The sequence below is a fragment of the Phacochoerus africanus genome, chromosome 5, assembly GCF_016906955.1.
Source record: "Phacochoerus africanus isolate WHEZ1 chromosome 5, ROS_Pafr_v1, whole genome shotgun sequence".
In the NCBI taxonomy this organism is placed as follows: Eukaryota; Metazoa; Chordata; class Mammalia; order Artiodactyla; family Suidae; genus Phacochoerus; species Phacochoerus africanus.
Window position 1 is genome coordinate 32,250,342 of NC_062548.1, and position 19,723 is coordinate 32,270,064.

Genomic DNA, 19,723 nt, shown 5'->3' on the forward strand with positions numbered 1-19,723 from the left:
CATAAAATGAGTTTGGAAGTATCCCTCCCTCTTCACTTCTTTGAAATAGTTTCAGAAGGAGAGGTGTTAGCTCCTCTCTAAATGTTTGATAGAATTTGCCTATGAAGTCTTCTGGTCCTGGACTTTTGTTTGTTGGAAGACTTTTAATCACAGTTTCAATTTCAGTTCTTGTGATTGTTCCATTCATCTTTTCTATTTCATCTTGGAAGATTGTGCTTTTCTAAGAATTTGTCTGTTCCTTCTAGATTTTCCATTTTATTGGCGTATAGTTGCATGTAGTAGTCTCTTATGATCCTTTGTATTTCTGTGATGTCCGTTGTTACTGCTCCCTTTTCATTTCTAATTTTATTGATTTGAGTCCTCTTTTTTTCTGGATAAGTCTGGCTAAGGGTTTATCAATTTTGTTGATTTTTTTTTCAAAGAACCAGCTTTTCGTTTCATTAATCCTTTCTATGGTTTTCTTCATTTCTATTTCATTGATTTCTGCTCTGATCTTTATGATTTCTTTCCTTCTACTAACTTTAGGTCTTGTTGATTTTCTCTTGAGCTGCTTTAGATGTAAAGTTAGCTTGTTTATTTCAGCTTTTTCTTGTTTCCTGAGGTGGGCTTGTATTGCTATAAACTTTCCTCTTACAATGGCTTTTGCTGCATCCGATATGTTTTGGAGTATTGTATCTTTGTTGTCATTTGCTTCTAGGTATTTTTTAATTTCCTCTTTGATTTCCTCAGTGATCCATTGGTTATTTAGTAGCATGTTGTTTAGTCTTCACGTGTTTGTGTTTTTTGCAGTTTTTTTCTTGTCGTTGATTTCCAGTCGCATAGAGTTGTGGTCGGAAAAGATGCTTGATATGATTTCAATTTTCTTAAAGTTACCGAGGTTGGATTTGTAGCCCAGGATGTGATCAATCTTAGAGAATGTTCCATGTGCACTTGAGGAGAATGTGTATTCTGTTGCTTTTGGATGGAATGTCCTATAAATATCTGTTAAATCCACCTGGTTTAATGCATCATTCAGAGCCTGTGTTTCCTTATTGATTTTCTGTCTGGATGATCTGTCCATTGCTGTAAATGGGGTGTTAAAGTCCCCCACTGTTATTGTGTTATTGTCAATTTGTTCTTTTAAGGTTGTTAGTAGTTGCCTTATATATTGTGGTGAACGTATGTTGGGTGCATAGATATTTAAAATTGTTATATCTTCTTCTTGGATTGATTCTTTGATCATTATGCAGTGACCTTCTTTGTCCCTTAAAATATTCTTCATTTTAAAGTCTATTTTGTCTGATAAGAGTATTGCTACTCCAGCTTTCTTTTGATTCCTGTTTACATGAAATATTTTCTTCCATCCTCTCACTTTCAATTTCTATGTATCCCTAGAAGTGATGTGGGTCTCTTGAAGACAGCATATATATGGATCTTGCTTTTGTATCCATTCAGCCAGTCTCTGTATTTTGGTTGGGGCATTTAGTCCATTATTAACATTTAAGGTAATTATTGATATGTGTGTTCTTATTGCCATTTTATTAATTGCTTTGGTTTGTTTTTGTTGCTCATTTTTCTTCCCTTGTTCTCTCCTTTTGCTGTTTGACGACTATCTTTAGTGTTGTATTTGTGTTGATTTTTCTTATTTGTTTGTGTATCAATTGTAAATTTTTGATTTGCAGTTATTCTGAAGTTTTGATGAGTCTATATATATGAGATTGTTTTAAGTTGTTGTTCTCTTAATTGCAAGTTCATATCCAGTGTCCTGAATTTGTACCTACCTCTTCTCATGATTTCTGATTTTTGGTGGCATAGTTGTGCATGGATGATTTCGTATCTTTACTGTATATATATCTTTACTGGTGAGCCTTGTCATTTGTGGTATTTTTGTTTCCTGTTGCTATCTTTTCTTTTCTGCCTAGACAAGTTCCTTTAGTATTTGTTGTAAGGTTGGTTTAGTGTTGCTGAATTCTCTTAGCTTTTGCTTATCTGTGAAGCTTTTGATTTCTCCTTCAAATCTGAATGAGAGATGTGCTGGGCAGAATAATCTTGGTTGGAGGTTTTTTCCTTTCATCACATTAAGTATATCATGCCACTCCCTTCTGGCCTGCAGAGTTTCTGCTGAAAAATCTGCCAATAACCTTATCGGGGTTCCCTTGTGTGTTATTTGTTTCTTTTCCCTAGCTCCTTTCAATGTTTTCTCTTTGTCTTTAATTTTGGTCAGTTTGAGTAATATGTGTCTCGGGGTATTCCTCCTTGGGTTAATTTTATATGGTACTTGTTGTGCTTCCTGGATTTGAGTGAATGGTTCCTTTCCCATGTTAGGAAAGTTTTCAGCTATTATCTCTTGGAATATGTTTTCTGTCTCCTTCTCTCTCTCTTCTCTTTCTGGCACCCCTATAATAGATGTTGGTGCCTTTTACGTTGTCCCAGAGTTCTCTGAGACTCTCTTCATTTGTTTTTAATCCTTTTCCTCTTTTCTGTTCTGCATCCGTAATTTCTACTAATCTGTCCTCCACCTCACTTATTCGTTCTTCTGCCTCCTGTATTCTGCTGTTAGCTGCTTCTAGGGAATTTTTCATTTCAGTTATTGTATTTTGCATCTCTTCTTGTTTAGTTTTATATCTTGTATCTCTTTGTTCAGTGTTTCCTGTAAGTTATCCATCTTTGCCTCCAGTTTATTTCTAATGTCTTGCATCATCTTCAGCATCAACAGTCTAAAGTCTTTTTCCTGGAGGCTGAGAATCTCCTGATCACTTAGCTGATTTTTCTGGGGTTTTTTCTTTCTCCCTCATCTGAGTTACGGTTCTCTGTCTTTTCATTTTTATAGGTTTTCAGTGTGGTGATCTTTTTACAGATAATAGAGTTGTAGCTTCTCTTAGTTTTGGTGTCTGCCCCCCCTTGTGGCCGAAGTTGGTACAGGGGCTTGCTGTAGGCTTCCTGATGGGAGAGACTGATGCCTGCCCACTGGTAGGTAGAGATGATTCTTATCCCTCTGGTTGGAGGGGGGGGGCTTTGTCTCTGGATGGGATTAGAGGCAGGGTGGCTGTGTGCCTGGGGTGTCTTTAGGCAGCCTGTTTACTGAGGGATGGGGCTGTGATCCCACCTGGATTGTTGTTTGCCCTGGGGCTTCTTGGAACTGATGGGTGGGGCCAGATTTTCCCAAAATGGCCACCTCCAGAGAAAGGTACACTACTGAATATTCCTGAGAGCTTTGCTTCCAATGTCCTTCCCTCACCACAAGCCCCATTCACCTGTTTTCCCAGGATGTCCTCCAAGAACTGCAGTCAGGTTTGACCCAGATTCCTATGGAGACTTTGCTTTGCCCTTGGACTCAGTGCACGTGAATGTGTGTGTAAGCCTTTTAAGGATGGGGGTCTCCATTTCCCCCAGTCCCGTGGAGCTCCTGCACACAAGCCCCACTGGCCTTCAATGCCAGATGCTCCAGGGGCTCTTTGTCCCAGTGCCAGATCCCCACATGTGGGAGTTTGATATGGGGCTCAGAACTCTCACTCTTGTATGTGAGTCTCTGTGAACCAGTTAGTTTCCAGTCTGTGCTTATATCACGTAATCACCCCTCCTACCTCTTGATGTGGCCTTCTCTTTGTCTTGTGGAGTAGGATATCTTTTTTAAGGTTTCCAGTCCATTTGGTTAAAGATTGCTCAGCCTTTAGTTGTGAATTTTTTTGGTTTTAGGAAAGAAGTTGAGCTCCAATCCTTCTAGTCTGCCATCTTAATCACATCCCTTCCTTCAGTATTTTCATTACCTCCTTTTTGAACTTGATATCTGTTAAGACTGTAGAGGTCTGTTTCATTATTTTGCTCCTTCAGGGGAATTGTTCCATTGTTTTAACTGGGAATGATTCCTATACTGCTTCTTTTTGCTTGTATTTTTCTCATTCTATGAGTTTAGGGAAAACCATTATCTACTATAATCTTGGAGGGATGTTCATATGTGGGAGCATCCCTGGGTAGCTTGTGAGGGCTTACTATTTTTTTTTTTTATGTGAGAGCTGCTTTTGGTTTGACTATTTGCTATCTCTTTCCTCAGTGTCTGCAGGCCCTTGATAGGGGATGTGAAGATGAATTGACTGTTCATGCTTCCAGGGAGGTGGGGGCAATGGCCAGTGCTTGGTCTCTGGGTCCCAGCACCCATGAGGATTTGGGGGCAGAAGACTGCTTCTGGTTGCAAAGCCCTGGGCAGTGGCAATGACCCTCAGGGTTGCAGGGGCAGTGCCCAGAGCCCTTGGCATTGGCAGTGGTTAGTGTGTTCATTCTTGGAGGTGAAGGAAACAGGTGGCACTCAATTGCAGAGACTTTCATGCCAGCAACCTCTAAGGTGATTAGGGCCACAGGAGGTGCTTGGTCACCATACCCATAGTGGTGGCAAGCCACACCCACTTCAGGATTCTAAGAGGACTGCAGCAGTTTGCACCTGCCTCTGTAGCCTATGCAAGAGGCACCCTGCTGCCTGAGAGCCCATACCTGCACAGAGAAATAAATTCCTATTGTGGTCCCACACCCCCCCCTTTTACTTCCCAGTAATGGTGACTTGCTACTCTGGTGGGCCCAGGTGTCCTCCCACACTCCCTTGGCAGTGGTACATGGCTCCCTAGCCCCCTCAGAATTTTTCCACACAGTGAATGCTATTCCTCTCTGTTTCCCAAGTCTCCAGGTCTCAGTGCCCAGCCCCCAGACAAGTGTCTCATGCAGTGGTGCACCTGGGTGGTGGAACCAATCATCTCTCTTTCTCTCTGCTTTGTCCTCCTCAGACCAGCTATTGCACTTTTTTCCAAGGCTTCAAGGATGCCTCTCCATCCAGGCTGATCTACCTGTCAGGTGGCCTCCCAAGATGCAGATTTCTTTCCACTTTCGCAGCTCCTTCTCAGGAGTGCTGGTCTTGTCCTGATTCCTCTTTTTTTTTTTTTTGTGCTACCCAGTTATGTGGAGGATTTCATGCCCTTTTGGGGGGTATGAGGTCTTCTTCCAGCATTCAAAAGATGTTATGTGCGAATTGTTCTACACATAGATGATTTTTTGTTTCGTTAGTTCCATCTTTTTCTTTTTTCTTTCTTTCTTTTTTTTTTTCCATTTCTTGGGCATATGGAGGTTCCCAGGCAAGGGGTCCAGTAGGAGCTGTAGCCACCAGCCTACGCCAGAGACGTGTCTGCAACCTACACCACAGTTCACGGCGATGCCAGATCCCCAACCCACTCATGGTTCCTAGACGGATTCGTTAACCACTGAGCTATGATGGGAACTCCCCATCTTACTTTTTTAGGGCTACACCTGTGGCATATGGAAGTTCTTAGGATAGGATATCAAATTGGAGCTGCAGGAGCTGGCCTACCCCACAGCCACACCAATGCCAGATCCAAGCAGTGTCTGTGACCCACACTGCAGCTCATGGCAATGCCAGATCCTTTAACCTGCTGAATGAGGCCAGCGATCATAACTGTATCCCCATGAATATTAGTCAGATACCTGCTGAGCCACAACACGAACTCCCTAGATGAGTTCTTTTTTTTTTTTAATGTGTTTGTGGGATGTCCTACTCCTCTTTTATCCCACCTCCCATTTCTGTTTTGATGACTGTTGCTTTGTTATATAGTTTGAATAAAGAGAATGTGATACTGCCAGCTTTGTCCTTCTTAAGATTGTTTTGGCCAAAAAAAAGATTGTTTTGGCTATTCGGGATCCTTTATGTTTTATACAAATTTTAGAATTATTTTTTCTAATTCTGTTAACAGTGCCACTTGTATTTTGATAAAGTTTGCATAAATCTGCAGATATCCTTGGATAGTATGGTCATTTTAACAATATTAATTCTTCCAGTTCATGAGCATGGTATATCTTTCCATCTGTTTGTGTCATCTTCATTTCTTTACTACTTCAGTTAGATTTATGCCTAGTTATTTTATTCCTTTTGACGAGACTGTAGATGAGATTTTCTTTTTTCTTACTTTTTTGGTCACCTCATGGCATATGGAGTTCCTGGGCCATGACACTATACACAGAAAAATCTTCAAGATGCCACCAAAAAACTGATAGAATCCAACAATAAATCTGGGAATGCTACAGGATACAGAATTAATGTACAGATATCTGTTGCATTTCTGTACACTACATGACATGTCATCTGTAGACAGTGAGTTTCACTACTTCCCTTTCCAGTTTTGACTCCTTTTCTTTTTCTTGTCTGATTGCTATGGTTAGGACTTAAAATACTATGTTGAATAAAAATAGTATTAATGAGCATTTCTGTCTTTTTCCTGATCTTAAAGGAAATGCTTGAGCTTTTTACTACTGATGTAGGTTTTTATGATGTTAGATGTGGTTTTGTCCATGCATGGCCTTTATTATGCTGAGGTTTATTTTCTCTACTTCGTTGGGAGTTTTTTTTAATCATAAATGGATGTGGCATTTTTTCAAAAAATTTTTCCATGTCTATTAAGAAGATCATGTGAATTTTTTTTCCCTTTTTATTGCTGCATTTGCAGCATATGGAAGTTCTCAGTCCAGAGGTCAAGTCAGAGCTGCAGCTGTGGCCTACACCACAGTCATGGCAACACTGGATCTGAGCCACATCTGTGATTTACACCACAGCTAGCAACAATGTCAGATCCTTAACCCACTAAGCGAGCAGGGATCAAACCCACATCTTCAGAGACAACACTAGGTCCTTAACCCACTGAGCCACTATGGAAACTCTTGATTTTTATTCTTCCACCTGATAATGTGTGTGACATTGATTGCTTTGTGGATATCAAACCACCATTGATTGCATCCTTGGGCTAAATACCACTTGATCATGGTGTATGATGCTTTGAATGTTTTTGTTTGTTTGTTTGTTTGTTTGTTTTTGCTATTTCTTTGGGCCGCTTCTGTGGCATATGGAGGTTCCCAAGCTAGGGGTCGAATTGGAGCTGTAGCCGCTGGCCTACGCCAGAGCCACAGCAACATAGGATCCGAGCCGCGCCTGCAACCTACACCACAGCTCACAGCAACGCCGGATCGTTAACCCACTGAGCAAGGGCAGGGATCAAACCCGCAACCTCATGGTTCCTAGTCAGATTCGTTAACCACTGCGCCACGATGGGAACTCCTGAATGTTTTGTTGAATTTGATTTACTAACATTTTGTTGAGAACTTTTGCATTTATATTCATCAGTGATATTGGCCTATAATTTTTAAAAATCTTTATCTGATTTTGGTATCTGGATGATGCTGGCTTTGTAGAAAGAGCTTAGAATTGTTCCTTCTTCTGCAATTCTTTCGAATATTTTTAGGAGGATAGGTGTTAATTCTTCTCTGAATGTTTGGGAGAATTCACCTGTGAAGACATCTGGTTCTGGCTTTTTGTTTCTTGTCATTTTTTTAAAATACTGATTTACTTTCATTCATAATAATTGGTCTCTTCATATTTCCTATTCCTGTTTAGTCTCGGGAGATTGTACATTTGTAGGAATTTATCCATTTCTTATAGGTTGTCCATATTTCTGTGATTTTGTTTGTAACTTTTTTAATTTTTGACTTTATTTGGGTCCTCTTTTTTTTATTTGATGAGTCTGGCTAATGGTTTATCAATTTTGTTTATTTTTTTTTCAAAGAACCAGCCCTTAGTTTCATTGATCTTTGCTATTGTTTTTCAGTCTCATTTATTTCTGCTCTGATCTTTATGATTTCTTTCTTTCTACTGGCTTTGGAGTTGGCTTGCTCTTATTTTTCTAATTCCTTTAGGTGTAAAGTTGGTTTTTTGTTTGTTTTTAGTTTCTTCTTTCCTGAGGTAGGATTGTATTGCTATGAACTTCCTCCTTAGAAACTGCTTTTGTGGTGGTCTGTAGATTTTGGCTCTTTTTTTTCCCATTTTCATTTGTGTCTGGGTAATTTTGATTTCTCCAGGGATCTGTTGGTTAGTAGCATATTGTTAGCCTCAATGTGTTTGTGTTTTTACAGTTTTTTCTTGTAGTTGATTTCTAGTCTCACAGCCTCATTGTTGGAAAAGACACTTCATATGATTTCAGTCCTCTTAAATTTACTGAAACTCATTTTATGGCTTAGCCTGTGATCTCTCCTGGAGTATGTTTCATGTTAACTTGAAAAGAATGTGTATTCTGCTTTTAGATGGAATGTTCTGTGTATCTTTTAAATTAATTTGATATAAAGTGTCATTTAGGGCTGGTGTTTCCATATTGATTTTCCTGATCTGTATATTGCTGTGGGTGGGGTTTAAAGCCTCACTCTTACTGTGTTACTGCCAATTTCTCCTTTTATGTCTGTTAATATTTGCTTTGTGTATTAAGGTAGTTGTATGATGGGTCTATATATATTCATATTTGTATATTTCTTCTCTTTGGGTTGATCCCTTGATCTTTAATGTCTTCCTTTTCTCTTGTTACAGTCTTTAAAGTCTATTTTGTCTAAGTATCACTACCCTGTCTTTGATTTCCATTTGCATGGAATAGCTTTTTCCATCCCCTCACTTTCAATATGTATATGTCTTTAGATCTAAAATAAGTCTCTTGAGAGTTCCCATTATGGCTCAGTGGTAATGAACCCAGCTAGTATCCAAGAGGACTCAGGTTAGATCCCTGGCCTTTCTCGGTGGGCTAAGGATCTGGCGTTGCCCTGAGCTACAGTGTAGGTTGCAGACATGGCTCGTATATGGCATTGCTGTGGTGCAGGCCGATGGCTACAGCTCCAATTTGGCCCCTTGCCTGGGAACATCCAAATGCCATGGATGCAGCCCTAAAAAAGACAAAAAATAAAATAAAATGAGTCTCTTGCAGGCAGCATATATATGGGTCTTGTTTTTATATCCATTCAGCCACTTTATGTCTTGATTAGAGCATTTAGTTCATTTACATGTCATGTACTTATTGTCATTTTGTTAATTATTTCAGGGTTTTTATAGTTCTTCTGTTCCTTTTTACTTCTCTTCCCATGTGATTTGATGATGATTTTTGGTGTTACTTTTATTCTTTTTTTTGTGTGTGTGTGTGTATCTCTTATAGATTTTTGGTTTGTGTTTAGCATGTTTATATGTATAGCAATCCACATATGCATGATTATTTTAAGTTGCTGATCTCTTAAGTTCAAATGCATTTTAACAACCTTGTGTTTTTTCTCACCCTGCCACATTTACTGTTTTTAAAATCATATTTTATATCTTTTTGTTTTGTGTAGTCCCTAACTAGTTATTGTGGGTATGGATGATTTCACTACTTTCATCTTTTTATCTTCCTACTAGCTTTATATGTGCTTGGTTTTCTAATTTTACTGTATATTTGCTTTTACCAATGAAATTTTTCCTTTTATACTTTTCATATTTCTAGTTGTGGCCTTTGCTTTTTTGCTTAGTGAAATCCCTTTAACATTTCTTGTCAAACTGGGTTTTTGTTTGTTTGTTTTGCTTTGTTTTTGATTAACTCTTTTAGCTTATGCTTGTATATAAAACTGGATCTCTCTTTCAAATCTGAATGAAAGCCTGGCCAGGTAGAGTATACATGGTCGTAGTTTTTCCCTTTCATTACTTTAATATATTGTGCCACTTGCTTCTGACCTGCAGAGTTTCTGCTGAAAGATCAGCTGATAGCCTTATGGGGGCTCTCTTGCATGTAACTTCTGGCTTTTCCCTTGCTGCTTTTAATAACCTCTTTATTTTTTTGTGATTTTAATTACATTGTGTCTTGATGTGGTCTTGGTTTGATTCTGTTTGGGACTCTGTGCTTCTGGACCTTTTTTTTTTTCTTTTTCTTCTCTGGGGTAAGGGAATTTTTCAACTCTTATGTCTTCACATGTGTTCTCTGCTCCTTTCTCTCTCTTCTCCTCTTGGCACTGCTGTAATATGAATACTAGTACCCTTAGTTGCCCCAAAGTTTTCCTAAATTGTTCTCTTTTTTCACCTTTTTTCTTGTTTGCTTTGAGTGATTTCCAGTACTCTGTCTTCCAATTGACCCATCTGTTCCTCTGTATTTTCTAATATACTGTTGACTCCTTCTAGAGTATCTTTTAGTTCAGTTATTTAATTTTTAAGCTCTGTTTTTTTTTCTTCTTGATAATTTTTAACTCAATTTTATTATAGTTGTACAACCATCATCACAACCCAGTTTTACAACATTTACATCCCAAACCTCCAGCCCATCCCTCCCTCCAACATGTCTCTTTTGGTAACCATAAGTTTTTCAAAGTCTGTAAGTTTGTGTTCTGCAAAGAAGTTCATTGATTGTATCCTTTAAGATTCACATGTAAGTGAGAGCGTATGATGTTTGTGTCTCATTGTCTGACTAACTTAGCATGATAATTTCTAGGTCCATCTGTGTTGCTGCAAATGCCATTATTTCATTCCTTTTCATGGCTTAGTAATACTCCGTTGTGTATATGTACCACATCACTCCTCTGTTGATGGACATTTAGGTTGCTTCCATATCTTGACTATTGTATATAGTGCCGCAATGAACATTGGAGTACATGTATCTTTTCAAGCCATGGTTTTCTCTTGATAGATGCTGTGGCATGGGATTGCTGGATAAATGGTAATTCTATTTTCAGTTTTTTGTGTTATCTCCATACTGTTTTACATAGTGGTTTCACCAGCTTACATTCCCACCAGCAGTGTAAGAGGGTTCCCTTTTCTCCAACCCTCTCCACCATTTATTTTTTGTAGACTCTTTGAGGATGGCCATTCTGGCTGGTGTAACGTGTACTTCATAGTAGATTTGATTTGGATTTCTCTAACAATTAGTGATGTTGAACATCTTTTAGTGTGTTTGTTGACCATCTGTATGTCTTCGTTGGAGAATTGTCTGTTTAGAGATTGTGCCCATTTTTTGATGGGGTTGTTTGGAGTTTTTTTGCTGTTGAGCTGCAGGAGGTGTTTATTGTTTGCAGATGACATGATACTACACCTAGAAAATTTGTTTCTTTTCCCTAGTTGCTTTCAATATTTTCTCTTTGTCTTTAATTTCTGTCAGTTTGATTAATATGTGTCTTTGGGTGGTCCTCCTTGGGTTTATTTTATATGGTACTCATTGTGCTTCCTGGATTTGAGTGAGTGATTCCTTTCCCATATTAGGGAAGTCTTCTGTTATCTTCACATATTTTCTCTGGTCCTTTCTTTATTTCTTCATCTCCTGGCACCCCTATAATATGGATGCTGGTACATTTAACATTTTCCTAGAGTTCTCTAAGACTGTCTTCATTTCTTTCCAATTTCTTTCTCTTTTCTCTTCCTCATCAGTGATTTACACTAGTCTTTTTTCCACCTTGCTTATTTGGTCTTATGCCTCCTGTATTTTGCTATTTGTTGCTTCTAGTGAATTTGTAAATTTTTATTTATTTATTTATTTTTGCTTTTTAGTGCTGTACTTGCAACATATGGAAGTTCCCTGGTTAGGGGTCGAATCAGAGCTATAGCTGCTGGCCTATGCCACAGCCACAGCAATGCCAGATCCAAGCTCCATCTGCAACCTATACCATAGCTCACAGCAACACCAGATTCTTAACCCACTGAACGAGGCCAGGGATAGAACCCACATACTCATGAATCCTAGTTGGGTTCGTTACTGCTGAGCCACAACGGGAACTCCACTTCTAGTGCATTTTTAATTTTAGTTGTTGTATTTTGCATCTCTGTTTGCTTAATCCTTAAATCTTCTATTTCTTTCCTCAGTGCTTCTTATAATTTATCAATCTTTGCTTCCAATTTATTTCCAAGATCTTAAATCATCTTTACTGTCACTAGTCTAAAGTCTTTTTTGTGGTTGGTAATCTCCAGATCATGTAACTGTTTTTCTGATCCCTAGTCTGTCTGTCTGCCAGATCCTGCCTTGTGGAGAGGCCCCCACTGGTGGTGAGGCCAGGTCACAGGGCAGCTGGCTGCAGAGGTCAGAGGTTCCAGGGCTAGGGCTGGGTCTGCTGGTGAGTAGAGCCAGGTCCCAGGGTGGCTGGTTTCAGGGGTGGTGTCCTGGATCCAGTGATAGCCTGCTGGTATGTGAAGCCAGTTCCTAACAGGACTGGATGTGGGGACTGGGGTATCCTAAAACTGCTGCCAGCCTACTGGTGGGTGAAGCTGGATCCTGGGATCTCTAGATGCAGGGACTTGGGTGTCCTTGTGATGGTGTTGGCCTGCTGATGGGCTGTTCTGGGTGGCAGTGGCTGACTGCAGGGCCCAGGTTCCCAGGGCTAGTGCCAGTGCGCTGGTGGTGGGTCTGGGTCATTGGGTGGCTGGGGGCTCAGGTGGTACTAAGGCCACCAGTGTGCTGCCCCCACATGACTGTTTAAGTTGAGGCATCCTAGAACTGATACTGACAGGCTAGTGGGTAGGGCCAGGTCCAAGGATAATAAGCTCCAGGCAATATTCCAAAATGGCACTTGCCAGCTCCAGTGTCCTTGTGGTAAAACAAGTTACCCCAAATGGCTGCTGCCAGCATCTATATCTGCAGGGTGAGTTCCAATTGCCTCCTGCCTCTCCAGGAGGTTCTCCAAGATCAACTGATAGGTCTGACCCAGGCTTTGTTCATATCACTGCTTCTGCTCTGGTTCTTGGAGCATTAGATTTTTGTGTATATGCACCCTTTAAGAATGGAGTCTTTATTTCCTATAGCTCTCTGGCTTTCCCAAAAGTCTAGTCTTCAAAACCAAAAGTTCTGGGGTCTCATCTTCCCAGTACAGGACCCTTGGGCTGGGGAGCCTCTGGGGCTCAGACACCATGTTCTTTGGGGAGAACCTCTGCAATTGTGATAATCCTCCCATGTATAGGTCACCCACCCAGGGGTATGGGTCTTGACTATTCTGTGTCTCTGCCCCTCCTTGCCTTCTTCTCCCCCCACCACCCCCCCCCCTTTTTTTTGGTCTTTTTTAGGACCACACCTGAGGCATATGAAAGATCCCAGGCTAGGGGTTAAATCAGGGCTGCAGCTGCCAGCCTACACCACAGCCACAGCCACAAAGGATCCCAGCCGTGTCTGCAACCTATACCACAGCTCATGGCAATGCAGCGTCCTTAACCCACTGAACAAGCCCAGGGATCAGACCTGCATCCTCATGGTTACTAATCAGGTTCGTTACCACTGATCCATGATGGCAACTCCTGTGGTTCCTTCTTTATACCTTTAGTCGTAGAAGACCTTTTTGCTCATCTTCTGGTTTTTCACGTCAGTAGTTGCCAGGTACATGGTTGTGATTTTGGTGTCCTTGTGGGAGGAGGTGAGCCCTTCTTGCTCTGCTGTCTTGGCTACTCCTCCTATATGTATATACCACATAAGTCTTGATTAGCTTATATTTTTTTAGTAGTATCTTTTTTTAGGTAGTGTCAATCCTCCAACTTTATTTTTTTTTCAATATTGAGTTGACCATTCTGGATCTTTTGTCTCTCCAAATTAACTTTACAATTAATTTTTCCGTGTCCACAAAATAACTTGCTGGGATTTTAATTGAGATTGCAGTGAATTTTAGATTAAGTTGAGCAGAACTGACATCTTGATAACATTGACTCTTCCCATCTATGAACATGGAGTATCTGTTTATTTCTTTGAATTTGTCCAAGTTTGTAGTTTTCCTCGTATAGATCTTAGACTCATACTTCAATATCTCATTTTTTGATGTTGCTAATGGTACTGTGGTAAATGACATCCTGTTTTTTCTCAAATTCTACTTGGCCATTGCTAGTATATACGAGAGCGAATTTTTCACACTAACCTTGCATCTTGCAATGTTGCTATAATTATGTATTAGTTTCAGGAGTTTCTTTGGTTAATTGTTTCACATTTTCTATATAGATGATCATGCGATCTACAAACAGTTTTATTTCTTCCTTTCCAATCTGTAATAACTTTTTTGGGGGGCTGTACCTGCAGCATGCAAAAGTCCTCAGGCCAGAAATTGAAACCACACTGCAGCAGTGACTCAAACCACAGAAATGACAACAGCAAATCCTTAACTGCTAGGCCGCCAGGGAACTCCTGCATGCTTCTATTTCCTTTCTTATTGCATTAGCTAGGCCTTCTAGTAGGATAGTGAAGAGGAATGATAAGAGAGGACATTGTTGACCTGTTCCTGATCTTACTGGGAAACAATCAAGGTTCTCACCATTACATTAGCTGTAGGTTTTTATAGGCATTCTTTATCAAGTTGAGGAAGTCCTCTATTTCCATTTTACTGAGAGAGTTTTTTGTTGTTGCTTGGTGGCACTGGATTTTGTCAGATCTTTTTCTGCATCTATTAATATGATCATGTGATTTTTCTTCTTTAGCCTGTTGATGTGATTACATAAATTGATTTTTCAAATGTCAAAGCAGCCTTGCATATCTGCGATCATTTCCACTTGGTCATGATGTATAATTCTTTTTCTACATTGTTGGATTTAACTTGCCAATATTTATTGAGGATTTTTACATGTATGTTCTTGAGAGATCTTGGTTTGTAGTTTTCTTGTAATGTCTGTCTGATTTTGGTATTAGCAAATGCTGGCCTCATAGAACTAGTTAGGAAGTATTCCCTCTGCTTCTGCCCTCTGAAAGAAATTGTAGAGAATTGGTATAATTTCTCCTTAAATATTGGTCAGAATTCAACAGTGAATTCACCTGGGCTGGGTGCTTTCTGTTTTGGAAAGTTAATTGTTCAATTTCTTTAATAATTGTAGGCCTATTTGTATTGGCTTTATTCTTGTGTGAGTTTTGGTAGGTTGTGTCTATCAAATTTATGACCATAGAATTGTCCATAGTATTCCTTAATTATACTTTTTTGATTTTTATTTTTCCCATTATAGTTTATTTACAGTGTGCTGTCAATTTCTACTGTACAATAGTTACCCAGTCATACATATATATGTATTTTTCTCACATTATCCTCCATGTTCCATCATAAGTGACTTCTCCAAGTCCATGAGTTTCTTTTCTGTGGAAAGGCTCATTTGTGTCATATGTTAGATTCCACATATAGGTGAGATCATATGGATTTGTCTTTCTCTTTCTGACTTCACTTAGTGTAAGAGTCTCTAGTTCCATCCAGGTTGCTGTGAATGGCATTATTTTGCTCTTTTTTTTTTAATAGCTGAGTAGTAGTCCATTGTGTGTATATACCACATCTTCTTAATCCATTCATCTGTCAATAGACATTTAGGTTTTTTCCATGTCTTGGCTATTGTGAATAGTGCTGCAATGAATATATGGGTGCATGTGTCTCTTTCTATGAAAGTTTTGTCCAGATAAATGCCCAAGAGTGGGATTTCTGGGTCATATTGTAGTTCTATATTTGGTTTTCTGAGGAACCTCCGTACTGTTTTCCATAGTGGTTGTACCAATTTACATTCCCACCAACAGTGAAGGAGGGTACCCTTTTCTCCACACCCTCTCCAGCATTTGTTATTTTTTGACTTGTTAATGATGGCCATTCTGGCTGGTGTGAGGTGGTACCTCATAGTAGTTTTGATTTGCATTTCTCTAATAATTAGTGACGTTGACCATTTTTTCATGTGCTCATTGGCCATCCTTTATTATATTTTTAATATCCATAGGATCTGTGGTGATGTCCCCTTTTTAAAAATTCAGATATTAGTAAATTTTGTCTTCTCTTTTTCTTAGCCTGGCTAGAAGCTCATCAATTTTTTGATCTTTTTAAAGAACTAGGCTTTGGCCTCGTTTATTTTCTTTATTATCGTGTTTTCAATTTCATTTATTTCTACTGTCATTTTCTTTTCTTCTACTTACTTTGGATTCAATTTTCGCTTTCTAGTTTCCTAAGGTAGAAGCTTAGATGATGGATGTTAGATCTTTTTTTCTAATGTATATTTAAACAGTGCCATATATTTCCCTCAAAGAACTGATTTCACTACATCCGCCAAATTTGGTAAGTTGTATTTTTGTTGGGAGCCACATGGGAAGTCCAATAAGTTGTATTTTGATTTTCATTTAGTTCAAACCATTTTTAAATTCTCTTGAGGTTTCTTCTTTGACCCATGTGTTACTTGTTTAATCTTCAAGTATTTGGGGATCTTCCAGGTATTTATTTCAGGTGTAATGCCACTGTGGTCTGAAAACAGATATGTACAATTTCTCTTATTTTGAATTTGTTAAGGTGTATTTTATGGCCCAGAATGTGGTCTATCTTAGAGAATATTTCTAGTGAGGTTATGAATTTGTGTTCTGCTAATGTTGGATGAAGTGGTCTATTAATGTCCATTATATCCAATTGATCGATGGTGTTGCTGAGTTCATCTCTGTCCTTACGGATTTTTCTCCCTGCTGGATATGTCCTTTTCTGAGAGGGGGATCAAAGTCTCTAACTATGATAGTGGATTCATTTATTTTTCCTTGGAGTTCTATCAGGTTTTTGTCACACTTATTTTGATGTCCTGTTGTTAGGCACTTACACATTAAAAATGCTGTTATCTTCTGGAAAACTGACCCTTTTATCATTATATATTGCCCTTCTTTATCCCTGATAAATTTCCTTACTCTAAAGTCTACTCTATTTGAAATTTATATAGCTATAATATAAATATTATGTAAACAGCTATAATACATAGTTTTATATAGTTTAGTATATTTATGTGTCAAACTAGTTTAAGCAGCAAGATAAGTTATTGACTCGTGGGACTGGAATCCATAGGTAACTAGCTTCAGGTATGGCTGGATCCAGAAGTCCAGCAAATGCTGGAAGATTTTTAGTTTCATTTTCTTCCTCTATGTTAGCTTCTTGTTCAAGCAGGCTACTCCCCCTGGTGGTAATGGGGTATCTCACAGCTTCAGTCTGGCCACCTCTAAAGAGTGAGCACCTTTTCCCCAAAGTCCTAGCAGAGTCCTAGATCTCACTCTCATTGGCCTGATTTGGGTCATGTGTTCACCCCTGAACCAACCAGAGTAGTTTGGATTGAAATTTGCCCCACCCCCGAAACAGGGAATGAAGTTAGCCCCATTCCAAGCACATAGTCTGGCATTGGGAGGAAGGGGGTATATTCATTTCCTTGGGCTGCTGTGAAATTACCACAGAATAGCTTAGAACAATAGAAATTTTATTTGCACAATTCTGAAGCCACAAGTCCAAGATCAAGGTGTCATCAAAATTTGGTTCCTCTTGGAGGCTCTGAAGGAGAGCCTTTCTGTGGGCTTCTCCTGGTTGCTGAGAACCCTTGACCTTCCTGGGCTTGTGTCTCACTCCAGCCTCTGCCTCCATCTTCAGCTCATCATCTTCTCTGTGTGTCCTCTCCTCTTCTTATAAGGATACTAGTCATTGGATTTAGAACCCACCTTAGATCCAGGATGATTTTATCTCGAGCTCTTTTACTAATGACGTCTTCACAGACCCTATTTCCAAAATGCGGTCACATGATGAGGTTCCTGGTGGACGTGAATTTTGAGGGATACAGTATTCACCCTACTGCATGGTGGCACCATCCAGAAATAATCAGGGTGGCTGAGTCATAAGACAGCCACTGTGGGTGACGGAGGGTCTCCAGCCTTTACCCTCCTTATACCTTCTCTCTCCCCAGCAATCGGGCTCTTTGCCTCCATGGCCACCGTGCTCCTAGGTGGGATCCGGGCATCCACCCTGCTCTTCCGGAAGCTCCTGTGGGACGTGGCCCGGTCTCCTATCGGCTTCTTTGAGCAGACGCCCATCGGGAACCTGCTGAACCGCTTCTCGAAGGAGACAGACATAGTGGATGTGGACATCCCAGACAGACTGCGGTCTTTGCTGATGTATGCCTTCGGCCTCCTGGAAGTCGCCCTGGTGGTGACGGTGGCCACCCCGCTGGCTGTTGTGGCCGTCCTGCCTCTGCTGCTCCTCTATGCTGGGTTTCAGGTAAGGAGAGGTTGGGGAGGCCTGTGGGGCCAACTGAGGTCATTTCCACGAGTCCCTGTCTCTAGGCAGAGCTCGCTGTAAGAGGTTCTGCCCAGCTGTTGACATCTAGGAGCTGCCACCTTGAAGAATTCTGAGACAGAGACCCCACAGTCCATTTCTAACACATATTCCCCTCCCTGTCTCCCAACATTCACATCAGAGTTCTTACTATCTAACATGTTCTCCTGCTGCTGCTCATGTCAGCTTCCTCTCCTCCAGGGATCTGGAAACCGAGAAAGTACTACACGCTCTCAGAGATGGTTGTGTTGGGCTAGACTCTTGGAGTTGTCAGAACCAGAGACCAACGCAAATTAGCTTCAGCGCAAGGGTAGATTTTTCATGGCTTACGTTCCTAGGGTTCAGGGGGCCAGCTGTCACTAGGATGCCGTCACTCTCTCCGTATCGTCCCTCAGTGGTTCTCAAAGTGTGGTATCAGGCCAGAGGGATCAGTTTCACCTGGAAGCTAGTTACAAATGCACGTTCTCAGGCCCCACCTATGGATTCTGACACTCTGGAGGTGGGCTCCAGACGTCCGAGTTTTAACACGTGTTCCAGGTAATTCTGATCTGTGCTCATTTTTAAGAACCCCTGGCTCAACTCTGCCTGGCCTGATTGTTACACACCTCTTTTCCAGGGAGCAGGTCTGATGGCCCCCTGGCAGCCCTGTACTCACAGCCTCCCACCTTAGCAACCCCTACACAAAGCAACCTCTTCTCTAGCCCAGCATTCATACACCCATCCCAGGGACGATTCTGATTGGCCCTTCCTGGGGCAGGTGTTCATCCCTGAGCTTATCCCTGTGACCAAAGGGATAGTTCACTCTGCCTAGCGGGGCTGTGTCACACAACCGCCTCCGCAATTGGGTCTCACGATTGGCAGCCAATCCCCCACCTCCACCAAGGAAATCAGAAGTAGGAAACACGCGGCAGCCAGACGAAAAGCATGGCCATCCCTGCCCTCGCAACCAGCCCGCATGTTGTCTCTGTCCCCTTGACCTGGGGGAGGGATTGCTTCTCCGTCTAGGGCTTTGGCAACGGGCAGTGTAGGTTTGAATCCAGGCCCTGCCCCTTGCTCACTGTAGAGGCTTGGACCGGCTGTTGCATCCCTCTGAGCCCTGTAAACTGAATCCTACAGTTGACCCTCGAACATCACGGGGGTTATGGGCACTGACCCCCCCCCCCTTGCGGTCAAAAACCCACTTAAAGGTTATAGTTGGCCCTGTGTATATACAGTTCCTTGGTATCCACAGAGTCAACCATTCACGCCTCGAGCAGAACTGTAGTGCTTACTGTGGGAACAAAAATCCATGGATAAGTGGGCTCCCCAGTTCCAACCCATGTTGTTCAAGGGTCAAATGCATTTGCAAAGAGCCTGGCAGGCAGCCTGGGTGTTGAGCAAATGCGAGTTCCTCCTTGACTGCCAACTGCATGCAAATGCCAACCTCGAAGCAAATAACAGTATATAATATTTGTACATCATTGTTCCCAGCACCTGGCATGTAACCCTCAAATTAAGTGAATGGCTTCAACTTGGCCAACTGCCTTCCTTGCGTTTGTGGCTTTGTTCCCACAGTGACTGGCCCTAAGTGAAGCACTTGGCCTCGGCATTGATGATAAGACATTTACACTTGATTAGTGGTTTCTCATTCCTGGCTGTATATTAGAATCGCCCAAAGGCTATTTAAAAATCCCAAGGCCAAGGTGATGCCACCAGAGATTCTGATTCAACGGTTCTGCGGTGAGGCATGGGGAGTGTTTGAAGCTTCCCAGATGATTTTTAAAAGAACTAGGGATGTCTGGTTCTACAGATAAATTGGAGCCCAGAGAAGGGAAGCAACTGACCCAAGGTCCCACAGCAAGCTAGTAACAGAGTTCCCTTTGCTTCTCAGACTTTCTCTCTGTATCTG

At 41.0% G+C, this 19,723-nt stretch overlaps 1 protein-coding gene across 1 annotated transcript in view; it reads left to right on the forward strand.

The window, feature by feature from the left end:
• The window catches only part of ABCC6 (ATP binding cassette subfamily C member 6), a 97,847-nt gene that overhangs the window by 66,534 nt on the left and 11,590 nt on the right, over nt 1-19,723 (forward strand). The window contains exon 23 of the mRNA XM_047780426.1: nt 17,468-17,778. Within this exon, the coding sequence (XP_047636382.1) occupies nt 17,468-17,778 (311 nt within the window). The remainder of the gene's footprint in view (nt 1-17,467; nt 17,779-19,723) is intronic.